This window comes from Hippocampus guttulatus, chromosome 10, assembly GCF_054856545.1.
Source record: "Hippocampus guttulatus isolate MCC_2025c chromosome 10, RoL_Hgut_1.0, whole genome shotgun sequence".
In the NCBI taxonomy this organism is placed as follows: Eukaryota; Metazoa; Chordata; class Actinopteri; order Syngnathiformes; family Syngnathidae; genus Hippocampus; species Hippocampus guttulatus.
In genome coordinates, this window is record NC_141270.1 from 2769080 (window position 1) to 2795000 (window position 25921).

The 25921-nt window shown below is 45.5% G+C and overlaps 2 protein-coding genes across 9 annotated transcripts in view; one reads left to right on the forward strand and one right to left on the reverse strand.

Annotated features, from left to right (window-relative positions):
* Nucleotides 1–391: 391 nt before the first annotated feature.
* LOC147198894 (pleckstrin homology domain-containing family A member 1-like) lies at nucleotides 392–19711 on the reverse strand. 5 transcript variants are annotated; one of them, XM_086121470.1, is made up of 14 exons: nucleotides 19552–19711; nucleotides 13963–14192; nucleotides 13452–13508; nucleotides 13208–13253; nucleotides 10144–10241; nucleotides 9634–9765; nucleotides 8660–8800; nucleotides 7800–7868; nucleotides 7297–7361; nucleotides 7147–7210; nucleotides 6909–6998; nucleotides 5974–6047; nucleotides 5290–5364; nucleotides 4007–4176 (listed from the first exon to the last, which is right to left on the reverse strand). In XM_086121470.1, exons 2-14 carry the CDS (start codon nucleotides 14101–14103, stop codon nucleotides 4170–4172), a joined length of 1059 nt encoding a protein of 352 aa, XP_085977596.1. In that variant the 5' UTR covers nucleotides 14104–14192; nucleotides 19552–19711; the 3' UTR covers nucleotides 4007–4169. The 5 variants fall into 5 exon arrangements, with proteins under 5 accessions (XP_085977595.1, XP_085977597.1, XP_085977593.1 ...); XM_086121469.1 differs by lacking the exons at nucleotides 4007–4176; nucleotides 5290–5364 and adding an exon at nucleotides 392–3822; XM_086121471.1 differs by lacking the exons at nucleotides 4007–4176; nucleotides 19552–19711 and adding an exon at nucleotides 392–3822 and having other exon boundaries at nucleotides 13963–14483.
* Nucleotides 19712–20367: 656 nt separating this feature from the next.
* The window catches only part of phactr2 (phosphatase and actin regulator 2), a 23325-nt gene continuing 17771 nt past the window's right edge, over nucleotides 20368–25921 (forward strand). For 2 of the 4 annotated variants that reach the window (XR_015101975.1, XM_086121461.1), the window contains exon 1: nucleotides 20369–20834. Coding sequence is in view for 3 of the 4 variants with exons in the window: in XM_086121461.1 (XP_085977587.1) it covers nucleotides 20696–20834 (139 nt within the window). In the remaining variant the exon portion in view is untranslated. Of the gene's footprint in view, nucleotides 20835–22165; nucleotides 24623–25921 lie in introns of those variants that run through there. The other 2 variants (XM_086121462.1, XM_086121465.1) reach the window with 2 other exon arrangements.

Below are 25921 nucleotides of genomic sequence, written 5' to 3' on the forward strand. Positions count from 1 at the left end.
ACCTGAAATGTGAGGCATGTAGGCCAACCACTAGTCCAGTGTGCTGCCAGGAAGGAGATAGAGTGAAACAAACGATACCCAATCAAATGACACTTATCATACATTTTCAAGACATCTCATAGATTCTATGCATTCCAATACAACGTTTACAACCACCATAAAATATGAACGTAATTCTATAGATTAATTCTAGGTGATACCATCGAGAAGTCTGCATCAATAACATATCTTTAAAAAAAAAAACAGCAAAACATGTTTTGAACCTGTACGTTTTAAATTGGAGGTGGAGGGAAGTGCATTTCAGTGAAGGTTGTTGTCCCACCACAAGAGGGCAGCGGGAGTCCGGTAGAGTGGAACTCTCGCTCACCACAACCACATGATGGACAGCACACCAAATAAATGTGTTTATTTCATCCACATAATAAATAGAGAGATTCCAAAGCAATGATACCTGACTGGAATGGAGGCTAAAATATCTCGGGGTGTGAAAGGAATCAAGTTTGAACGGTGATTATTGTATCTTGGACTCGAGTGGAGAGAGCTTCTGCTACAGTTATCACATTGCCAATAAAACAAAGAAGCCGACATGTACTATACCGTGTATATATATGTATGTATAAAAAGAAACAAGAAAATAAATCACACCACTTTAATCTAAAAACACACGCACGCGCACACAGAGCGGCTCTGGATGAACACACTCGAGAAACGGGCAATTAATCAATGTATTGTGCTTCTTTAGAAAGCATAGCAAGCTAGCTAAGAATAAAACAAGAACTGAACACTCCCGTTTTTCTCCATGGCTTGATGACGTGATTAAACAACAATACTGCACAACTAATCAATTATATTGCCCATCCCTGTTGTTTAAAACACATTAAAAAAAAAAAAAGAATACAGCACAACGAGGAACAAAAATTCGCAGTGCCTCAGACTGGTGTGCTAGTGTTAGCAGTGAGGCTAATTGAGCTTGACGAAAAATTTGTCTTCAAACTCTTGAGAAAATCAAATACAGCTGCAGCAACACATACAAGCACACACATTTAGCATCAACACACGTGTTAATATTGTTAACCTAATGGCGTCTTAGCCGAAGTCATTTTTAACATAATGTAAGACAGCAATACAAAATAGCGATGTGCTTTCTAAAAAAAAAGGGGGGGGGGGGGATTTCCGTTACGTCTGTGCAGATTTTCAGTGATGTAGATCATGGAAATCCACCAAGTGTGAATTTGTTGTGTTTTTGATGTTTTGCAAAAACACACAAAAATGACGTAAGCATTTATACTATTAGGCATAGTTAGTTGCAGGTAGTCCTAAAACTGTCTGGAATCTATGTGTGACAAATCAAAACAGCAAGATTGAGAGTGACATAAACAAACAAACAAACAAAAACAACAACAGGTTCAATCCAGTGTTGAGAGAGTGTAAGAAGCACTCAGCTTATTTATATTCAGAGAGACAACATGTTCAGTCCTTTTTTTGTTTTTTGGGATCCCTAAATGCTCCCTTTTTATTCTTGGCACTTAATGGTCGAAGCTAAACGCAGCTTCGAAATCCTTAAAGACAATATGAGCTTTTTTTTCTCCACAATGCTGCCGGACCACTTTGGATCCTCCCCCCTGAGCGACATTTGCTTCTGCTACCTGTATTCGCTAATATCAGGAGATGCTAACAAACTTAATGAAGACACAACGTGAGTGAGTTTGAATCTTACTTGTGATAACAAAGCGTGTTTAGCATTAGCATTCCGATTCGGACGGCTGAAATTGTCATCTTGATTGGTTTTAACAGTCGACAATAGTTTTCTCCGTGCATTCTACTGACACCGACAGGACGTAAGTGAAACTACCACGATCTGATGTACAGTGCCGTTTTTGGGTACAGTATGAGCGCTTTAATTGTTAACTTTGACGCTCCAGTTTAGTGGCACAGTTGGAATGCTAACGAAGGCTCGTGGACCAGATTGCGAATAGGGCTGAGTTTGAGTCGACCGTACTCCGTCCGATGAACGCGAATGACCAATCTTGGCTACAGTTGATTTTTAAAATGGATCCAATAGATAAACTAAAAAATAAAAAGAAGTATGTATATGCAATATTTCAAAAATTGTGTTCACATTTTGACATTTTATTTAAAAACCCAATTCCAACGAAGTTCGGACCTGAATGCACTACACTATAAACTACTAGATATTTAATGTTCAAACTGACCAACTTTATTGTTTTGAGCGAATAATCATTCCCTTCAAACTTTATGGCTGCAACACGTTGACGCTGGTCAGTTTGAAGGTTACATATCTTGTCTTTGTGGTGTATTCAATGAAGTTTTGGTGGAATGGGATTCGCAAATCATTGTATTCTGTTTCTGTGCTCAACACAACATCCCAAATTCATTGGAATTGGGTTTGTAGAATGAATTCAACTGTAACGTATTATTCAGTTATTTACTCAATTAAAAGTACCGGTAGATGTAAAATGGATCAATTCATCAATTATGAAATGATATAAATTATTCTTATTTTTTTGGAATCAACAAAAGCAATTTTAGACTAAATTAATCCAATAAATATAGCATCAATGCTCAGTACGCCAAATAAAAACAAAATGAAAAGATTTCTTTTAAAAAATGAGCAGGTCGTATTCTTTCCGCACTGCTGCTATAATAAATTTTTCAGAAATGCTCGATAGTTTCACTAGCATTAACGCTTGCCTACGGTATTCTAATCAGCCAAGACGGCAGTTTCTCCGAAAATGAGTTTGACGTCAGTTCATTTAAATCGGAGCTTATTTACTGCAGAATTATCTTTCTTTTTTTTCCTCGTCTCCTTTTGATCCTCATTTGTACGCCATTTTTAAAATTTATCGAGACTGATGCTTGATTTTAATGACTTTCAATATTTTCGATGACTTTAGTCACGGCTTAATATTTCTTTTCTCTTTCTGTAATGCTTTTAATGTTTGATGTGAAGCACTTTGAAATGTCTTGTACATGAAACGAGCTATACAAATAAAAATGATTGCTCGCCGGTCTGCTTACATTAACATTTTAGCATCTCGGCCGGCGTATTTTTTTTTTTTCTTCAGCCCGTCTCACGCTTCTTTTCGCTCATTTTATTTATTTATTTTTAGCTCTTCATTATGACACCATTAGTGAATATACGTAGCAGATATGAAGGTAAGTCCAGGAAATGACTGCGCTGAAGTGGTCTGATGTCACAGCGAAAAGTGCCCATGAGTCATTTAGCTTGTCACATAAATACGCCACAGTTAATAGATGAGCAGGTGGACTGTAGATGAAATACCGGGTCATCTTTGGCACACGAGTTCAGAGGATAACCCGACTTTTGCGTGTGTGCGTTAGCACCGACAGCACCGGTCAGGGAGGAGCTTTTAAGTTCAGCGACGGCCACCTCGTGTCCACGGAAAAGCTTACTCGTCGCGTTGGGCCGTTTGGCGTTTCAAAACTCCTTGGTCAGACCTCGCTCACCGGCAGGTCGGCGTCATCCAGGTCCAAGGGCGGCTCGGGCACGTGCGGCTCCAGGGCGCTGCGCCGGCGCCACGGCGACTCCTCGGCGCACTGGCTCACTTGGCCAGGCGGGTCTCCTGCAGGGAGAGGCGGGCCGGGGTGCGACTGCGAGCGGGTTGGGGCAGCAGGCTCATGAAGTGCTCGCTGTCCCACGCCAGGCTGCGAGCGTGGGCCGCACGCGACGCCGCCGGCATCGCCCCAATCTGGTTGGCGGGGTGGCGCGGCGGATACGGGCGAGCGAGGGATGGGGGGGCCCGCGGGGCTGCGGTAGAATGTGGAGCGGCCGCTGTGCTCCTGCAGAACACAATCAAAAGAGATTTCAAAATCAATTAAAGAAGAAGCCGCGTCCTGGAGGTTAATACGAATAAAAAGGTGTTGGAAAAAAAAAATGAGACCAGCCTTCTTTTGAGGCTTGGATGAGGCTTTAGCAGTGTTGGTGCTGGCAGGCTGGAGGACGGTAGCATTGTTAGAGTGAAGATGGCGGAAGTAGCAGAAGAAGAAGAGGTAGTGGGAGGAGTGGAGAGTCAGCGGGGTTTTTAGTTTGGTAGTCAGGACATGTTGCTGAGGTGGAAGTAGAAGAAGGAGGAGGAGGAGGAAGCCTTAGGAGGCATCGGTGCTCAGCAGCTTGTCGCTCTCAGATTTCAGTCTCTGGAAACACACAGCACACCGGTCAGACGCCGCAGGCAGGCGACGGCGGCGGGCGTCTGGCCAAAATGCTGCTTACACAAACGCTAAAGTGTCACATGTCAATACGAGCCTGCGCTCGTGCAGGATTTGGAGGCCGACTAACATTTTGGAGGGAAGAGTGCAAAACGTCATCAATTCCCAATCATGCCGGGAAGATACGTCGCTCCGGTGTTACAATTGTCGCCATCAAGGACGTGACTGATGATGTAAATCGACATTTTAGAAATATATTCTTTCATGAAATGTGAAAAGTCGCCGTGAGAAAACCATCAGCTCGTTTGCATTATTGTTTAAGTTGTGCTTGTGAATGCCAAAGTGGTTTAGAAACGCCAACTTAAATGGCTGAACAAGCCAAAACATTTATTTCACTGTCATAAATCTGTGACATCTTACGTACAGCATGTGCCCGGCGTGTTCCAAATGCTGAGTGACGGCAAGCTTGAGCTCAGAATTCAATTGATATTTGATTTATTTCATGTTGGAAAATAGAAGACGCTGGAAGTCAATCGGCATCGTGGAATGGATTTGATTCTACTTTGGAATTTCCACAGACTCGTAGTACCACGAGTTAAGTTTTGTCACCGTTTTGTATTTTCGTGGGGGTCCTCGGTTTATGATGGAACAGAGTTGGGAACCCAAAAATGCACGTAGTCTAACCGAGACTCGCGCCGTAACATCCCCATCTCCTTTTCTCTTTTCCAAACATTCAATCAAATGTTTATGAGCATTTTTGGGAGAACCCCCCCCCCCCACCCCCCACAATGCATTTCAGTGGGTGTCAATTTTTTTCGCAAATTTTGGCTATTCGTGGGCTGGGCCAGGCCCAAATCCTCCGCGACTGGAAAATTAAAAACATGAAGGACGGCAGTAACCGCACAGGCCCTCTTGACGTATTAACCTCGAAAATGTGGCGCCCGCCATAAACCAAGGATCCCCTGGGTACAAATGAAACATGTACAGTACACGCAGGATGTTACGTACACAATTAGTGCTAGGCAGGCGTGGGAGCGCAACGACAGAAACGATACTGCTGCGTTTACAAAAAAAAGGATGGGTGGGAGGAAAAAGACATACAGGCTTCGGACGGGAGGGAGGAGGAGACACAAGCAGGAAGTCACACATCTAAGACAGGTGCACAGCTGCAGCAGGCTGCAGAGAGAAATAGAAGGCAACGAAGGAGGGTGGGGGGGGGAGAAAGAGAGAGGGTGAGGATGTGAAAGACGCACGGAGAACAGAAGGAAATAACGTTCGTGTAGCAAGTGTGCGCTGGTGTGTGCTTGCAGTCTTTTTCAACTGATCATGGCAAGTCAAAAGAGGCGGGAGGAAGGCAGAATGATCCAGGGTGGGGGTGGGGGCGGGGGGGGGGGGGGGGGTAGATCATGTATTGACTTCTTTGGCTGCACGTGCGCCGCGCTCGCCGGCCGAGTTAACTCAGCCGGCAAGCCTACGTGACCAAACGTCTGGCGAGGAGCATGAAAGAGGCAGCGGGAGGCGTGAAGGGAAGAACAGGAGCTCTTGATGGGTTATCAGCCATATTCAGGGTGTGGTCGGGTTTATTGAGAAGTGGGGAGGGGGGGGGGGGGGGAGCGTCAGAAGCGTCGTGATGAGATCTGATCCGCTCGAGGAGGCGGGGCCGGCCAGTGAGTAGAAAACAGCGTTAACAGTAAAAACCAAAAGGTGTTGCTTCAAAAGGAAGGGGTGGGTTGTTTTGGTTTGTTTTGTTTTTTGCTTTTTTTTTTTAAAGACGAGCTGACGTACGTGCTGCTGCACTCCCCAATTCGAGACGTATACCTCTGTATACAGGGGTTCGACAGCCGTCTGGCCTGCCGCATCTGCAACAACATAGCGCAAAGCAGGGTTAGAGCAGATGGGCTGTCTTGCCTGAGGAGAGAGGGAGGACGGGGGACGAAAGGATGCGACAGACAGAGAGAGAGAGAGACAGACAGGAAGACAACAGGTGGCCGGGGGGAGGGAACAGCTGTGTCACCGCGTCGGGCACACACACGTGTCCAAACAAAAAGACAAAATGGAGCCAGTGTTTTCCCTTGCTAGTGACGCGAGGCTCCGTCCGGACTTGATTATTTAAGTTTGAAGTCATGTGGCATGCGGTGAGGCACGTCTGGGGGGGGGGGGGGTCAGTCACAAGTCATTAACATCCACTGCATGCACGATACAACGGCATGAAAGCCCCTTTTTCTATATTCTGGCGGCACTATTCGGCTTTATAGCGTCCGACGAGACCCTTGCCAATTTTGCGTCGCTTGCTTACTTCCAAATTTTGGAAGCCGACAACTTCTTTGGGCTGGGGAAAACTCACCTATTGGCATGCTCCGGTCACAGCCTGAGCTGACGGCCAGTCACCTTGCTCTTTCGAAAGAGTCGTGTTAGCAAAGGAGTAGCAGCCTGGTTTCCAGCTCTAGTTCTATGCCCTGCTATGCTTCCCCCCCCCCCCCCCTCCCTCAATCGTAAGACAATTCAGCGCACGAGTGTAACAGCTGTATTTTGGGGAGTTTTGATATCCCGCTCGTTCGCAAGCCATCAAATGGCACCGTGGCGAGCCGAGCTGAACACAACCGCATATCGGAAACGAGGCTTCTGATTTCACGGAGGCCGTAGCTGTGCAGTCGACGGCGTTTGGCGTCCCTTCAAAGTAAAAACTACTCATGATGTTCTGTGGAGTGAGTGGCACGTACTGTGGCGGCGGACCTCCCGGGTCCACGCTGGGCCACGATAGCCCCCGAAACGGCCTTGATCCAGCTGTGCATCTCCTCTGGACTGTCGGCCTGAGAGAGAGAGAAGTTTAGTCGAGTGTTAACTTTCAGCGTGCGGGAAAACTTTGCAGCTACGTTGCACGTACGAGACTGACAGGGGCACGTGCGCACGGGCATCAATAACGACAATTATTTCATTTCACTCGACGATAGAAGTTACCTGTATGTAAAACGTCCTGGACGTGGTGACGACCTCAAACAAATTGTCACGCATCATAATGTCACTGCAACCCAAAAGGACAGGTCACGCCGTCACATTTTTTTTACCGTCTCTCAAACCAGACGGCGAAGAACTTCACTTGTTCCGTACCTCTGTTTGCACTCTTGCACTTTGTGAACTTCCTTCAGCGGGATCATCCTCAGCGGCTCTTTTTCCTGCAGGTGGGAGAACGGTAAAACGCGATGAACGCTTTCATTTATTCGAGCGCATTGTTCTGAAATCCCGAGCCGATAATGAGCCCCGTCTTGCAGCAGACACAGAGTCTGCGTCCTCGGGGCCTGCTGTTATCTCATCACAATGCGTGTGCGCGCGCTCGTGAGCGACTTCAACTGACAAGGGAGGACCGGAGGCCGGAGGGGCGCGAGGCATGACAGGACATGTGAAGGGAGGCCGATGAAATTCCTCTGACTGCAGATAAAACATGCCAGGACACGGCGCGATGTGCTTGCCGCTTTTTTTTTTTTTTTTTTTTTTGCCTGCCCTCGCAACTGCAGAGCTGATTCTTATCCGCAAGTGTCACAGACTTAGAAAAGAAAAAAAAAAGCCCCCACAAGATTCCTAAAGAGCGTGTTGTAACTCAAGAGCCAATTTACCAGATCGGACTTGAAGTAGCTCATGGAGTTTTCCTCGAGGAGAAAATATCGCCGTTTCCAGTTCCTCATCTGGGGAAGGGGGAAAAAAAATTGTGGAGGTTAGATATCAACATTGCTGTTGCCGAGTTGCTTTACACGATATGCACTCAACAGACATTTCATTTGGAGCACATTCAATTGGGTAAAAATCAATCAATCCAAAAAAAAAAAAAAAACGTGTGTGTGTGTCTGTATGTATATATATATATATTTTTTTTTCTTTTTCAGGGGGTTCAAAATATCAATCCAAAAGGATGTGGAAAGGAGAGTTTTTTTTCAGACAAAGTCAACGATTAAAAAAAAAGAACATTAACTCATTCACTCCCAAAGACGTTTTTAAACGTCTTTTCAGACTTGGTCTAGAATTGGCTGGTACTAAATGAGTTAAATTCATATTGTATTGGTACTGCGTTTTAACAAATCATTTTATGCTACAACAGAAGTGTGTGCGTGTGTGTGTTGGCGTCAAGTGCATTAACTTGTGCTGTTTTGATAAAATAATAAAAAATATTGCTTCGTTTTCCCTGAACCCATAACAATATCATTATCGAAATATCTGGCATGAATATCGAGATATGAAACGTACCGTCCAGCAGCCCTAATACGTATCATAGGTTTGCCGCAAGCGACACGGTTGCAGGAACTTGCAAACATACCCGCGCCGATTGGCAACGTAATCTTTTTTTTTTATTGACGATAAGGTTTTTTTTTCATCATGAGGAGCCCAAATCAAAATCATCCTTCAATTTGGATTAATTGCGATAATACGATTACTGTGTTGAACTGTTGATGCTGTGTTGAAGGGATTGGCAGAAGCTCACCACGGCGCCTTGCTTAACGCAGTAGCCCGACTTGATGACCGTATGGTCCTGGGTCGGCCTACCCAGGAAGTAGGGCAGCTGGCTGTGCGAGCGGTGCATGGCCTCGCGTTCCGCTCGCTCTGCCCCGTCGCCGCCTTCATGCTGGAAAGGTTGAGGATGACTGGGTGAGCTTGTGCAAAAAAAAAAATGATGTGAAGGACATTGGCTCTTTTTTTCCGGTCACAGCTGAGCTGGAGCCTCGCCCGGCTGACTTCCATCAACCTTATGTCAATGCCGAGAATACCACACAGGAACTCCAGGGCCGAGAATCAAACGCAGAACCTCAGAGGTGTGAAGCAGAAGTGCTAACCAGTCAAATCAGGACAATCGCAAAGTTGCAACTTTTTGTGATGGACAATGTCACCCGTGGGACTGGAATGCAGTAAGCTAGCCCAAGAAGTGGCTCTCCTTTGCGCTGTCTCAATTCAATTTAATGATCACATTATTTCCGTCTTTGTTATTGATTTGTTGCTTTACTGTTGTATATGTTAGTTGCTCCATGTACAGCACTTTGTGTGCAGCGATGGCTGTTCGAAAGTGCTCTATAAATACAGTTGAGTTGAGTTATTTCCATCTATGGGACTGGACAATTAAAAAAAATGCCCTCCATGTTTTTTTTTTCCTTCCATAGTTGAGCAAAAACAATTAAATGACCCGCATTCATGCCACCTACAGGACTGGAGTGGAATAGCATTGCCCCCAGGATTTTTCAAAAGTTTGAGACACTTGGGTCTGCGCTTTACTGTCATATTAGTTTCATCTCTTGCTCCGCTAGCTATTAAAAATAAGCCCGAAACAAAAAATGACTTGTTGTTTTGTTCATAAAACGTTGAATGTGGTCAGCTTGGGGTTTTTTTCCCCCCCAATGGTCATTTTTTTCAGTTTTCAGGCAAAAGCTGTTTGCCTTTTAGACACCGGCGTGAGCTTTTGTTTACCTGCGTCTGGGTCACAATGGGAACTCCTCCGATGATCTCCGTTTTATAGGACACTTGCTTCTTGGGTCCTACGGCATCCAGCAAAGACTTGTGGTTCTCGGAATTCTGCTGACTATCGGAGGCTTTTGGAACCTGAGGAGAACGCAGACACAGGCCGAATGATGGGAAAACACTCTTTTCCTTGCGTGAAGAATTCAAAGTTCAAACAAATTGTGCAAACTGACATCTGCGCACAGAGACTCTTGCAGCACTTTATTCTGATTGCGCCGGGATGTCAAGGCATCACGGCACGGCGAAGATGCCAAGCAGCCTTTTATCCCCGGACTCCGGTTAACAACTACACAGCATCCTGTTAAGTCGCGCTCACTCACATGGACTTTCATCATCTCAGTCCCCTCGAGAAATAAAGCGCATTTCCTTCTTCGAGTGACTCGACAGAAAAGAAGAGCGGTTCATCCGAGTTCAAAAGAGCGGAAGCGCACGTCACGCGCTCGTCTTTGTTCGCCTCACCGTGATCTTGGTGGCTTTATTGAGCGCGTTGACCCAGTCCACCAGGTCCTGCTGATCGTTGGCCTGCAGGAAGACCTTCCTCATCCCAGCATTGATGACTATCGAAGTCAAACACAAACGGAGCGAGCGTAGGGTTAAGCGTGAGACTTGCTATGGAAGTGTGATGCTGACAAGAAGTACACAAAAATACGATCCGGGCTGCTGGTGAGGATCTGATTTGGATTTTTTTAGTTTGTTTTTTTTAAACTGCACCACAGAAGTCAGTGAGTTTCTCTGCCCGTGATGTGACAGCTAGGCACGGTGAAGATCCAGAGCTATTTTCAAACAATGGTTGCACTACTACACCACGGGTAGGGAACTCCGCTTCCTCAAGAGCCACATCCTGTCTCCTACACACCAACGCACCCTGATTCAAACAATCGGGTCATCAGCAAGCTCTGGAGAAGCCTGAAATGATCCTGATCATTTGAATTCGGTGTGTTGGAGTAGGGAGAGATCTAAAACAGGCAGGATATGGCTCTCGAGGAACCGGAGTTCCCTACCTCTGCATTACGAGTCGGGAATAAAAAATAAGTTGATGACAATAACCACAACTAAGTGGTTACATCATTTCTATTCCTAACCCCGCTTGTTGAGGCCTGGCCAGTCCTCTCAGACATCTCATTGAAAGTCAAAAGAAATAGTCATGAAACTCTCGTGAGGTACATTTAGGTCAGGCGTCCAAACGTAAAAACCTTCCCCAACGTGGCAAATTATTCAAATAGTACAACCTCAAGGTCATGTTTCACCGTGCTCCAAAGTGATCGCGAACAATTAAGAGTACCGGTACTCGTTTCACCCTGCTATCACAAAGACATTCTCAAAAAAAAAAAAAAAAAAAAAAGAACAAAAGAAGACTCGGAAAGACTTTTTTTTGGTCTACTTGTGCATGAGTCTGCAGAAGTCAACTGCCTCATTGTGCAACCACCTACACATTTCTCAGCATGACAAAGATGGTGGTGGGGGTGGAAAAAAACTTGACTTCAAATAAATATTCAAATGTTTTTTCGTAGCGCCGCTGCAGTATTTTTAGGTCAGATGGTGATTAGCTAGGGGAGCATAGTATTTAGGACATCCTGTCTCTGGTTGTCCATTTCCATAAGCGCAGAGGATGTGCGCGGAGAAACCTTCACTTTCTTCTAAATGCGGCGTCTTGTGTCAACATCTGGTCAGGTAATTGTGCGCGGGTGAGAGCTCGCTCTTCCACTTTACCCCACTTTGCCGTAAATAATCGCGCCAACCGAGCTGCACTCTTGGTCGCTCCGCGGAAGCGTAGTGCTGTCCCGACAGATGCGGGAGTAACCCGGTGTGAGTCATCGCCGCAAACTGAAACGAACGTGGGCCCCGCCAGCGTAAGGATGGTGTGTCAGCACCAGATACAATGGCACACTGTCCGGTTGGGTTTCTCGCTTTTTTGGGGGTGGGGGTGGGGGGGGGGTTGCTTTGTTTTGTTAAAAGCCATCTGCAAGTGTGACCTCTGTCTGCCATACAGTGCGTGCGCGGCCGGGCACCGCCTGTTTGGCGTCGCTGCTGGGGCGTACGCAGGAAGAGGCGGAGCGGCGGGATCCATTGATGTATGCAAAAACATGTGGCCTGCAAACGGCGCTTAAAAATAACCCCTTGACATCTGCGAATCAGGTTCCGATTTGAGTGGCGACATCCTGTCAGAAGCTCCGTAAAGCGCGCACACACTCACACACACACACAGATCCCTATAAGTCAACTTCTTGTCACAGACGAGCATTTCCTGCGATTGAAGCGTTCCAAAATGGAGGACGAGAAACAATAACGGGATTAGAGGCTTACTCAAACTGTGTTGTGTTTTAGCAAAGACCACAAATGCGGATTAATATTGATTCCTCATTAGCTTGTGACAGCGCCGGCCTGCGCGATTAAAGCAGTGAAGCGAAGGTGAGCCAAGAATGTCTTCTGGTTTGCGACCTTCTTCACTCACAAGAGGCTTTTAGTCTCGCTCTGACCTTGTGGAGCGCGGTTACTAGCGTTTTGTTGTCTCATCGCGAGTCATCCGACTTCGCTGCCAAGCTCTGCCCAAACACAATGACAAAAACTAATTCTTGGAAATCATCGCCCATCTGTTTTGCATACTCAATTCAAATTTGCTAGCTACAGATGAAATGCACGGCAACAAATTTAGCATTTCCAATGGAAAGGTGTGGATGGTTACGCGTTTCTGGTCTTGTTTCAAGCTACCGGGGCTGCCAGCAGGAGGAAAAATAGCCTCATTCGTGAAATGTGAGATAGCGTGTGCCTGTGTCATCGACATATGCAGTCGTTTGGTGCTGCAGCTTTTCAAGGTGGAAATGTCATCAAAAGTTGTGTTTTTTGGGATAGCCCCTCTAGCCAACGGTGTGCTGAGCCAGCTGTTATGTTCATCGAGTAAAGACGTTTACGAGGGAGCTGCCACAAAAAAAAAAAATGGACAGTTGATAAATTCACCGATATGATTTGCACAGCAGTTTGGTTGATTTTGTGGTCCGTAAACAAATTTGAGTTCAGCCTCACCAAAAAGCCACGCAAGTCTATGTACACTTGGACCTTCTCGTACTGTAAATGAGAAAGTAATACGACATTTATAGTCATGTGAAGTCATTCGAACAAACAGCGAGCATGCTTGTAAGTGTCTGATGATGTCATTGTTAAGGCTATTCGAAAGTTAGCACACCATACACCAAATGTGGTCATGGTGCATGCATAGAATGCATTGAACAAAGAAGTTTTGTCTTTGGGGTAGATCAATCAATCAATACGGTTTTCACATGTACAGGGAAATTCTTGAAAAGGAGTTTTCGTTTCAAGTTTGTGTGGTCACGACCTGACAACAATGTCTATCATGGCAAAGTTATGTCAACGCTAACCAACAACTCAGCTGCCGCGTGGTCGCTTCTGCCTCATTGTGTGTTGACTACAAACACACGAGATGCCCTTTTGTTACTTGCCCCGCCTCCCAAATCATCTCAGTCATTTATTACAGACTTGAAACATGTAAGAATAGAAACTCTCTTACCAAAACAGAACTCCGCCTTCGGCCTCAACTTAGTGGCATCGCTCACCTGGACGAGAACAAAACTTGTCATTGGTACGCAAAATTTTAAAAAGTTCATTGACAAAATCTCATGTTAGTCGCCATCCGGGAAGCCAGAGTATGCAAGCCAGGGAAGAACATAAACCAGAACCTCCAAACGGTGAGGCAGACCAACTAGGTCACCCTGCTGTCTCAAGTCAGTCTCATACAAGACAGTTTGGCCTACCTTTGAAATGTAAGTAAGCTTGAGGGAGCCGACGCAGTCGGCGTCAACCGGAAGATTCTGTGGAATAATGACGAGAAAAATCAGGAAGACATAAATAATCATCAATGAAAAGTAGGTGGATTGAAGGCTTATTTGTCATGGCGCCTCACTTGTGCCATTGTGACTTTCACCTCATTAAAATGTAAGCCTTTGCATTCTATAAAAAGAAAGCGAGCCGGTGAATTATTCAAACTTTCTCCGGCGCTACACCGTCTCTGAATACTTCATGTAACAACTGAGCACTTACTCACGCAGCCACGCAAAGGCTGCGGAACGTGGCGACGACGGCGAGGTCCAGCCGATCGCCTCTCGCCACTTAACCGATGCTCGTAGAAGACCGTGGCCTCACAGTCTACCTACGCTTCTACGCGCGGCCTGATAACAACTGATAACACGGGCAAGGCATGCCTCAGATATCGTCCAGATGCTACGTGCTAAGCTAGCGCCGTTCCCCCTTCCACTCAGCCGTTACCTGCGGGTTGTCCATGAACCACACCAGGCTGCCCTGCTGCGTGTCCAGGATGAAGTAGCGCCGCAGGAACTTGCCGCTGCTCTCGTGCTCCTCGATGTCCAGGAAGCCACAGATGCGGTTCTGCCGGTCCACGTAAGGCATGGCGCCGCCGGGACATTCCCTGGCCTGCTCCGGCCAAAAAAGCGCAAGAGGAGAGGAGTGGAGGGGGGGAGAAGGGCAAACAAGAATTCCTGGATGGGGGGAAAAAAAAAGAGGAAATTAAGATGAGAATGAGAAATTGTCGTCGTCTTGGCTGTAATTCTTGATGACTGTTCCACAATAATTCTGCTGTGATTGACAGCGAGGGCTCAGTGTGCTGCGAAGATCACGTGACCCACAACAAAAACCATACACACCCACTTTCTCTCTCTCTCTCTCCCCGTTTTTTGTTTTTACTCGGCACGTCCCTGTTTTTCTTCCCCAGTAACACACGCACGCACACACACACACCGTCACATTCTATTCCATCTCCTCCACCCACCCTGGCTTGCTCTTTCTTTCAGCTTTTTTTTTACTCCATTTCTCTCTCCCTCTCTCCTTTTTTTCCCAATTCGCACTATCCCCTCCCAAACGCGCTTGCATCTGATTTGGCAAGCCTCCGGCCGGCCCACTCAATCTCCTCCCCCCTCCCCTAAACCTGAGCGCCCACTTGAGCGTGGCAAAATGAAGAAAGACAAAAATAAAAAGGGAGAACGGAAGGGAAAAAAAAATCGAGGCGAGTGAGTAAACCCCTGCGGGAGCTGAGGCGGAGCGAGGCGGCGAGCACAATTTAACCTGCGGACATGTGACGCACACCTGAATGCTGCGTCGCAATCAGGCACACTACATTGGCGTGTATACGGGAAGCCCATAAAAATTGCACAATTTCAAGTCTGACCTACATTCTGTGGAAAAATACGCTTCTCTCAACCCGCAGAAATATACCAGTGATGGCAAACCGTGTGAACACCATAGAAGACGTGGAACTTCTTGAAATGTAAGAAAGCAGTGCAAACATCTCTGGCCCAGCTCTTCAGTACAAGCGCTATTACGATGAGTGAAAAACCATCAGTAACTGACACCCCCCAAAATGCTTAGAATTCCCTACATTAATGGTTTCAACTTTCAACATACCACCAAAATATTTTACTGTCATTTCAAACTCATCTTACAACATTGTCCTTACAAATAATTCACTTGACTTTAGGGTCAGCCAATCCTCCATTCTGCATCTCCAGGTGGTCCAGAATGCTGCTGCTCGCCTCTTTACTGGCACTCGTAAGAGGGAGCACGTAACTCCTACTCCTACTCTGGCATCCCTTCACTAGCTCCCTATGCAATTTTGAGTTTTTTCAAGATCCTATTATTTGTTTTCAAATCTTTAAATGGCCTGCGGCCCACCTTACCTCTCTGAGCTCTTCCGCCCCTGCCCGGCGCCTCAGGTCTGCGGACCACACACTATTAAAGATAGCAAGAACTAAGCAGAGGCTCAGAGAGGATCGAGCCTTTTCCATTGCCGGTCCCTCTCTTGAAAAAAAATGAACCAGAAGTGCGCATACACATCCAAATGCAACCTCCATAACTTCCACTCACAAATTAAACTTTGCACCTCCCCACCAGGCAATGATCACGAGACACATCATCTCAACATAGTTCAAAACCAACTGCTTTGTAATACTTTCCTATGAAGCGGGCCTTTGGTGGCATCTGAGGGCACTACTACACCAACACAAAAACACGTAAATAAATGCAGCTGTGCCCTGAGACACAAGTCATCTGAAAGATGGGCCTCCCGAGATACAAGTTGCCAATAAGCAGCACTCCTGGAAATAGTAAACAATGGTACAAAAACACAAATGGTGTAGCAACGCATTCCAATACTCTGTCATATAGTATTTATCCTCTGACAGGAACTTGGAAATCTATATTGTACAGACAATATATCTAGCCACCTGTCTGTCTGTCTTATACCGCCCCTGTGGGTGTGTCCTAATGCTTTTCTTACTGAAATATTGACTCAAATGAGAAATGTCTAATTGGCCAATGCATGGATAAATAATGAAGTCTCAGGATAGTCTGTATGACCCCCCCCCCCCCCCCCCCCATATGAAGTCCTTTGTGTGTGGGCGTAGCATTACTGTCAGCGTACTGTGGCTTCAGATGGTTTAAGCTGCTCGACTGCGCGAGTGAGATGGCTTCTCGGAAAGAAAGGCAGATAAAGATGCTCTTTCTCCGCCGCATTACGAGCGCCGTGCGGGCGGGGGGGGGGGGGGGGGTGGACAACAAAAGGTCCGGTTGTTGTGCGGCAACAGAGTCTGCGGCGGCGAGAGCATCTCAGTTAGCCGCTACGTGGACTTGAATAGTCAGACACACACACGCACGCACACACACACACACACAGAGCCAGGAGAAGATAAGCATTTAAACAAAGACACAAGAAGTGATTGTTAGGTGACTGTGAGAGATGCGTCTGTTAAGTACAGCCTGGAAATAGGGTGCTGAGATCAGGTTTAGGGTCAGACAAATAAATCCATGTCAATTTTTAATTGCTAAAGTAGATCTGTTGCACTCTTGGGCACTCTGCATATTATATCGGCAGCACTGTTGGTTCGAAAGCATTACAGAGGTTTCCATCCGTGTTTGCGAATTTCAAGTTCGTCCTGGAATTGTCACCTTAAAGCCGAATCTTCCTAATTTTCCTGTGTGCATCGCGAACTAAGCTTTCTGTTTAGCAAGCATGACATGAAATCCAAAAGCAGAAGGTTACAACGAAAGAGGAGGGAGGTGTTCTTGCGTGGGTGGGCAGCTCGGACAGAAAGCCAACATTTGCTATGCCGTGGCTTTTGTGTCCGGTGTCACGTGGCGGCCAACTGGTCATGCAGGGACGACGAAGGGTCATTAAAAAAAAAAAAAAAAAAAACACACAGGCCAGCTGGGAACCTCGGTCGAGTCAATATTTTCATCTCGACGGTCATCTCGAGCCCCTGTTGTAAGGAACAGCTGCCGTGGGGGCATGTGAGCTTGCACGTTTCTTGTGGGGCAGCAGTCTGTTCGGTTTGGTTTGAGACCATCTGCGGACAAACGGTTATAAGAAGGGGCACTGCTGGGGTGCCTTTGAGCATGGTAGCTAAACCTAACTGTCCAGTTACCACCAGCTTGGTACAAGGCTCAAAATGACTCATTTTTGGTGCGGAACAGCTACAGTCGCAATTCTAACAAGGATATGGTCAAGTAGTTGTTGTTGTTGTTTTTTTTACAGTAGATATACACAACACTTTAAAATTAGCTTTTGTGGCTTTTCTAGGGACGAGAATGGCAGTTGAGAAAATCGCACTCCTCGTGGGCGGCGGGGCGGGTGCGGATGGCGCCGGCCTTGAGCGAAAACGTACTCGTCCATTGAGCCAGCAAGGTGTTCTCAACTGCCAAACCCCAAATTGATTGCCTCACTTTCTAACCATGAAAGGGAAACGTGTCAATTTACACCACACAGCCACAAGTACTTAACCAAAAATGAGATTATTTGGAGGTCTCACCACATACACAATAAAAACTCAAGTGAAACTAACAGTGCCACAGACAAATGCTTAATTTTTTTTTTTAAATCCTGCCCGCAATGCCCCGTCTGACAATAAGTAATGACATCAGTGTCGTTGAGCGACACGAGCGTCGCTTTCAGTGTCATAACGTAGCACAAGTGTCGCTGTGTCGGCATGTGTTGGCAGAAACAAGTTCTATGATGAATACACGTCTTGTTAGCACACATTTGTTGTCTGCGCATTATTAGACAGGTTTTTCATCTCACTGGGATTTTTCCTGCTTAAAGGATGGTTAAATAAATCCAAACAATCAAAACAGTCCAATTTTATTTTCGAAAACCATCCAGTGCAGCTCAAACAAATTGCGAATAAAATATCAAATAGCTTGAAAGTGCTTGAAAAGTTTTAAAGTGGATCCAAATTTACCTCGCTGGCGCTCCGGGTGAGGATAATAACATGCAGCTGCTTGCTCTCATGAGACGCGATATTACAGCGCTTCCCATTTCACCTCCAATACAATTGGATGCCATTAGAGAAGGGCTTGACAAAAAGCAACTGTATCCCGTGCCAAAAATAGCATGTTCGAGAGGCGTGCACATGTTCTACATGGTGAGGGCTGGCTCCATTAAACAGCCAGAGATATGAATAGGTACATACGACACGCTCTTTTTCAACAGAGACCCTATGGCGATGCTATGCTAATGTTTGTGGGTTCCGATACATTTTCAGAGACCGTCGCCCCTGCCAACATGGCCGCCTCGTAGGCATGTCCGTTAGCCTGCTCTAACGGAAAATCGGTGTACCGGTCTCCGTCTGCTGATTACGCCACTGACTGACAACTACTGTACAATGGGGCATTTTCAGAAGACCGGAGACTACTTTCTGTCCATTAAATTCAAAGTCCATCTGTTAAAAATCGAGCTTTCACTGTACAATTAGTGTAAGAAAAGAGCTTTTGTGATCGTTCATTTCTTTGCCTGTTGGTTTAAATATGTCTCAGTGAAGCCGGTTGGAGACCGACCGCTCAACTGTTGATTGCCGTCTTTGATTATGACTTCCGCTCAACTATCATCACATTATTGTCGAATACATAAAAACTTGGATGAATCGATAGTAAATCAGTGTTCCATCACTGGTATGTTTAACAGCCCCATGTTCAACTCATGTTGTCCTTAGGGCTAACTAGGAACTGCTGGCACCATTTTTTAGGACAATGCACATTTATCATGGCAAAAAGGCATCGTTTTTTGCAGTGTCTCTTTCATCTTGCGCCCTTCGTTCGCAAATACTCCCTTCTCCCATTGCTGCTCACACCCCAGAAAAAGTTAAATAGAGAGCATTCATTTCAACAAGATTACTCAACTCTGCAAGCAAAAAAAATTTTTTGGAAGAGGCTGAAATTGATGAATAGCATTTCATTCATTTCAATAGATACAACTATATTTGAGATAGGGATGATGTGGCAAGGCACCACTGAGTCGAACGCGTCGGAGCCTCAACAACAGCGATGAGGATGCAGGTGCTTTAGAGCGGGTCAAAGGTCAACTTTCCAACACATCCACGGTCACTCCTGCCTCCGAGTCGGGCACGTCTCACTCCAAACAGGTTCGACAGGCTTCGGCCTGCCTCCTCGGAGACGAGCTGGTCGACCAGTTGGTCCCACTGGGCTCTGTCTACCACCCGGTAAATACCACTGTGCACCGGGAAAAAGATACCGACGACACCGACTAAGACCTGGGTTAGCCTCACGAGCTAGTTAGCACGTATAAAAGCAGCAAGTTCCTCAAGTTAACCCGGGAGTAACGGCTATAACATTTTGCAAAGGTTCCTACAGCACACAAAAGATATATTATAGTGTAACGTGAATAATAATAATAAAAAAACAATCGTATCTTGAAGTGAATTTTACACGTTAACCCGGTCAAGCTAACCCAGACGAGCGTTGCTGCGACGAATCTCATCCCGAGCAAAATTCCACACATACACGGTTCCGTCAAACGCCGAGTCGGATACTTGGCGAGGTTAGTCGCCTTACCTAGCCGCAGTGTGTGGCCTCGATTGCCGCCTGGCTGTTGCTGGTGGGGGTCGCCCTTCTCCGCCTCAGCCCATCTCTCAGCCAGCAATACGGAGGAGGTACCCGGAGCAACTCAGGCGACGCTCAACGCGGAGGAGCGGCGCAGATCGGCAAGAACTACGATGGGCGACTCTACGCTTAAAGCTGGATTGCGCTGGCTTTACGGAACGATGACCTAAGTTTAATGATTAAAATAATAAGTTTTTATTGATTATTGTTTAGCTTCATTCATATGTAAAATGAATCATTTGCTCGTACCGTGCGTATTAATATTTATATTGTTAAACGTCCAGAGTGAGGGGTGTTAATGTATATATTAAACTCTTGGTTAGAATCGGACAAGGGGGTGGGAACAACTGCGTAGGGTGTTGACCTGGCGACATCTGTCGGTCTTATTGAGTACTGACTGATAATTTTGTTGCCTGGTTTTGAAGCAAACAACAAAATATGCGCTTTCTTTCCAGTCCAATAAAAAATCTTGAATAAAAAATACCACTGAAGGACAACAAAAACGGATGAATAAGAAATCAACATTAAGTAGAAAATAACTAATTTTTGCCTCACTCAGAATTGTTATACAATTGAAGTGGTTTGTTTGTCCTGCATATCGTTCCAAATTCGCAAAAAAAGAAAAACAACGATAGGCCTGCTCACGTTCTATCGGGCAAGTATATTATGGTATACTATGTATGATCGTACAGTATGATTGATGCACATCACTTAACATTCGGCAGTAGAGCTCATTCTTTATACTAACACACTTTTATTTTGGAACCAAAATCGCAACCGAATGACCTCCGTATCTTCATGACTGCACTAATATAATGTACACATTTGCACACATGCACCAGCTAAACATGAAAAAACAGGTTTCCACTCTGCAGTCACATTTCATGGCAACCTGCGTGTTTGAGAGGGCGTTGACGAACGCAGGAAGAAGACACACACAGCCGGCTCACGCGTGTACACGCGCACACAGAATCAAGTTTGAACAAGCCGAGCAAGAAAGGAAGCTGTAGACGCTCCAGCTTTCCTGTTCAATGAACGTGGCACCTTTCTGAACTTTCCTTTCTTTCTTTTTTAATTTATTTATTCCGGGGGGTCCATGGAGGAGGAAGAGGGAGACAGTCTCGCAGAGCTGAAGGCCTTCCCGTCCGTGCAACCCCGGCACAGGTTCCGCTCCCACAGCGACGCATCGGGCTTCACCGCCAGAATCCTGTGGAGGCTCAGAGGAGCTCGCCCAGGTAGGAAAACACACTTCATACTGTATCACATAACACTCGCAAGACTTTCACAATGAATACGTAATAACAAAAATCTAATGAAACAATCAGGGGTTTTTTTCCAGTTTAAAACGGTTCCCAGATGTCTTAACATTGGTGACATACTTTTGTGAAATACCTCAAGGATCATGACTTCCATCACTAAGTGACGCTGGCTCATGCAAGTAAACGACTGCACCACCACCCCCGACCCGATTTTCATTATGCTAGGCCAAACTAACCAAATAAAAGAATTTTCACTCGCTGAGGCAGCACCGAGCAATCAAGTATGTGCCGCTTATCAGCTGTTGGCTAGCACTAATCTGTGCATCCAAAAGAACTCGGCGCAACTCTGCTTACCCTTTTTACTCTGACATGATGGCAGGGTTGTCAAAGCCATGGGGGCGGTGGGTCTTTGTTTGATAGTGTTCCAGACAGTGTAGTTCAGTGGAAGGACTCTATTCTTCACTTGAAAGTGGCTCTGGATCTTCACCCATCCTTGCTGATCATGCCCTGATAAACTCAGTGTGGGTGTAGTTATAAGTAAATGATCCCCACTGGACATGAGGTGCAGTGTGATGTACTGACATCTGGTGTGACATGCGGGATGGTTGAGTTGTCTTTTAGGGAAAAAAAACTGTGTTGCAAACGAGCCAAAGTAAAAGCAAAACACACCCAGAGTTCATCCCTTCAGCTTTCAAATGTTTAGATTTTGCTATCTTAGCCAAATGGACCGATAGCAGGTTGCCATAATTGTTCCTTAAACTTGATGTTTGGTTTTCTACAGACATTGTTTGAGTTTTTTTTTTTTTTTGTGTGGCATTTCCGACCAATTGTTGAATTATTTCTGACCTTAAATGACAAAACGTTTCACCCGTGTGCACGCTGCTAAGTCTGCATGTTGGGTCGCTCAAATGTCACTCTGTACCACTTTGGCAACCACAAGTGTTGCTGTGTTTCCGACCAGCCGTCTTTAGCATTTCAGCCTTGATTTATGGCGGGTATGCCGTTCAATCTTTGCCCCAGTCACATTTACAGGATGTCTTGAAAAGTATCCTTCAAAAATATACAGCATGGCTTTCAGTAGCATTTTCAATAATACAATGGGAACTTCCAGAAGTAGCGTGGAGGTCTACTGGTTAGCATGTTTGCCTCCTGATACTGAGTAGGGCCGGGTGTGTATCATTATTGGGCCGATACCGGCCTTATTTAAATGTATTGCTAACTAGTGAAGACTGCCGAGAACAACCACTGATGCGCGAAGCAAAAAAGAAATCGAACTATTGGTCATTGTCATGTGTCGGAAAGAGAAAAAAAAAAGGTCTTAGGTCGCAATTATCTTTTCATGTTGATTGAAATTTGTTGACTGAAAAGTATGAGTAGTATCGATACTTAGTATCAGCACAGTCAAATTTCCCAAAAGTGGTACAATTTGGAGTTCAAGCATTATTTTGACCATTCTAAATGGATCAGTTGTGCCGTGGGAAATGATCATCCATCTATGCCAGCAACGTATAGTGACAGGCAGGATAATTAAATGCGCTTCCACCATATTGTTTTGGGGGGGGGTTTGCATTTCAGAATACGTCCACAAATTTTGTGACATTTTTGTTTGGTGCTATCTTCAGATTTTTTTTTTTCGAATGTTAAGACAGTATATGAATGTTAAAATATTCCCCTCCCCCCAAAACATTTTAAAAATCACAAATCGATTTTAGAAAGGAATTCACTTTACGCACAAACCTTTTTTGGTGGCATTTTAACTCGGAAGTCAACCAGCGTCACGCTAGTTGACTGCGTTCCACTTTGGAGCTTCTCCTCTTATTGTTAGTGTGTACGGCGATATGAAATGGCTTGTGAATCATCATTAGGGAAGTCGTTTCCATAAATAGTCCATAAGGAATGATGTGTAGACTGTAAATAGCATGCTGGCCTCCAAACGGACAATCTATTACTTTCCTCTAATTACCCAGGCAGAAGGGAACCATTTGGGCAGAAGAGCCTGGGATCAACCAAAATATTAAAATGCGTTCAAAGTGAGGAGAAAGGAGGAAAAATGTGACTTGAAACAGCAAAAAAAAAAAATAACAATAGAGTGGGTCAAATTAGATGTGAGGACAGTGTGATTAAGGAGGAGGAGAAAGCAGACAGAAAAGGCTGAAGAAATGGAAGAGGAGGGCAGTGTCGGCTCGCTCCCCGAAATAGCCGAGATTAGACAGCATTTGAGTCGACAATGAGCACTTGTTCCATGTGCTCTTTTTCATTGTGCACAGAGCAGTCGTTGCCCCCCCCCTCCCCCGACGGAAATATTGAGAGAGAGAACGACAGAAGACAATGAGACAAGAAGAACAGAACACAATTGGACCTCGGTGTGATTATGAGCGGTTGTCGTTTGTCGACGCGTGCTCTGCGTTTGGTTGGCAACCGATTCAGGGTCTACCCCGTTGGATGGATATCGTACAAGTGGTCTTACAGTGTCGAGATCCCTCTATCTGATAACATGTGGCTTTGAAACATTTTATTACCTTAAGCGAGTTATTTGTCATGCGGCGAAGGCCAGCAGGCTATTTGTACTTTCAGCGGCAGTGGTTTTTTTCTTCCTCCCTCATTTTGTAGTTAAATTGTCACCTTCCCAGTTTACCAATAACTGTATTTAGTTCCTGACAAAGACCTCTGCTCCATTAATAGTTTTTAAAAAAAAGCATTTTATCAGCAAAGGGACCATACGGACCGTTCGCTTTCAAAGCCGTGGCCGCTCGCCGGGCATGTTTTATAGCGTCCTGATTCATTGTGTCCCCTCGCGTTAAAAAAAAACAAACAAAAAACAGGAAATTAAAGAAATCAAAACCTTGTGGCAGACACACACACACACACACACACACACACGATTGGACGATAAGAGTCTCCATGCGCAATATTGAATGTTGACACTTTATTATGTTAATTATGGTTCATCCGAGTTGCTTCCAATTCAAGAACATCTAAAACAAGTCGGAGGTAAGACATACAGTATATTCTCTCTTCTCACCAGTATATATTCTGCCATTAAAATTGAAACTGGTAGTCATGTCCGTGTGTATGCGTGCGTGTGTGTGTGTGCGTGTGTTTGTGTGTGGCATGCACCATTATTCCACTCTTTGAAGTAATTTCAGAAAAATGTTAACTCTGCGACAATTTCCGCTCGGTTTTGTATTTTTTGTCATGGGACACCGGTGCTGCCGGTTGAGGGTGCACCTGCTGTTGTAACCTTTGTTGTGTATGTGTGTGCGTGTGTGTGTGTGTGTGTGTGGCTCTGGCTCGTGTTGCTCTTTACACAGCAGTCAATGTCGGTAATTGCACTGGAGCGAAGTTTGACCTTTTGCCGTGACTCTGATCTGTGAACCCGCACTGAAAGCAAGTAGCCATAAATCATACCTGGCAAACGCACACACCTTTTTCGGTTCCTTTTTTTTTTTTCTTTCTTTTTTTCGCCTTCTCATTCTTGCATGTCTTTCGGTTTCACGGTGGGACCTCCGTGCGATAAGGAGCTGGACCATGCTCGGGGATAGGAGCCGGCCGGACTCAGGGGGAAGATCGGGGACCTGAGATGGAAAGAGACATTAAGTTTTAATGCTCTTTACTGGAGGGAGAGGAGGCAGGCAGGCAGGCAGATGGGAGGAGCGAGCGATGAAGGAGGAGGAAGAGGAGGTGGAGGGCGATATGTCGGGAAGAGGCGAGGATCAACTCACACGGCTGATAATATTCCCCCGGTCAAGTCATGGAACATGATGGTGAGTTTCTCTCCACTCTAAGCATTTGCTTATTAGTTATATATGTATATATATATATCACCATTATCCTCATGCAACTATTATTTCTGTTCAAATGACCACTTATGTCATGCACTAATTGTGCAATATTTATAAGATGCTAATGCTATGAGACGATCACTGTGTAACATGAAGGAGGGTTGGACTGTACGGGCTTTTGGTGTTCTTTGGCGATTGGAGTTGTCAATTTTGTGCCGTATTCTAAGTCGCCTGAAACGGCGGAAGTGTGTGTGATGACTGCACATATTGTTGTCATGCAGCCCAGGTGTTGTTTGCGGTCATATTTGGGTGTATTCAAATGACACAGGTCGTGCGGTTTGTTGTTGAGGCCTTAGGAGGCAGGCGCAACCGGCATCAGGTCATCTGATTGAAATGAGATCTTTTTTATTAGTTGCGTGTTAATCAGGAGAGAATAACAATGGCCTGCTGGAATCATTCGAACTTGTGTGCTCATTTCTGGTTGAGAAATTACGTTCAAGTGTTCTTGACTAGCCTCAAAGTGAATTATCAGGACCATTCCTTGTGTCACGGCTCGTTAAAATGTGTTATTTGCTTATAATCATTATACCACGTGAGAAAATACATCGTCGTAAGCTTTGTTTCTCACGCCCGCCTCCCGCCCACCTCCGGTTGTTGTTGGGGACCTTGAAAGGATTGAAAAGGCTCTTGTATTCTGATCGCAAGTATGATTCGTGGTGTCTGTTTTACGAGGTGTGTGAGAAACGACATTCCAGCTTGACGTCACAAACTTAAGCTACGGCTCAACCAGTCAAGTCAGGACTTTTTCACCTGTGGGCTTGACGTCTTGTCTCCAAAGCAACACACCTGCCGTTTGCTCTCTTTTCTCGCATGTCTCATGGAAATACTCGACTCGGCGCTCATTGGCTCTGATCTCGGTACATTCCAGTCAAACGTCAACCCAAGAATAGCTCCGTTTCATTGTTTCAAATACATTTTAGCGAAGGGATCCTTGCAGAAATTATTTAACTAGTATCTTCACAGCAATTACAGGGCAGTACTGATTCAAACCTTCGGACAGTTTAGAGATACCATTGAACGTGCATGTTTTCTGTTCCAGGAGAAAGCCTTTGCAGGCACAGGGAGAACACGCAAAGGCCCCGCGCTGAGATACAAACCCAGAACTCAAACCCAGTAGCGGCTAGCTGCTACTTATCTGCACCGCCCTGTGTTCATTGTGTTTTTATATTGTGCTGCGTCTTTGTTTTTTTTTTTTGATGAGGTTGAGAGAACGACAGCGAA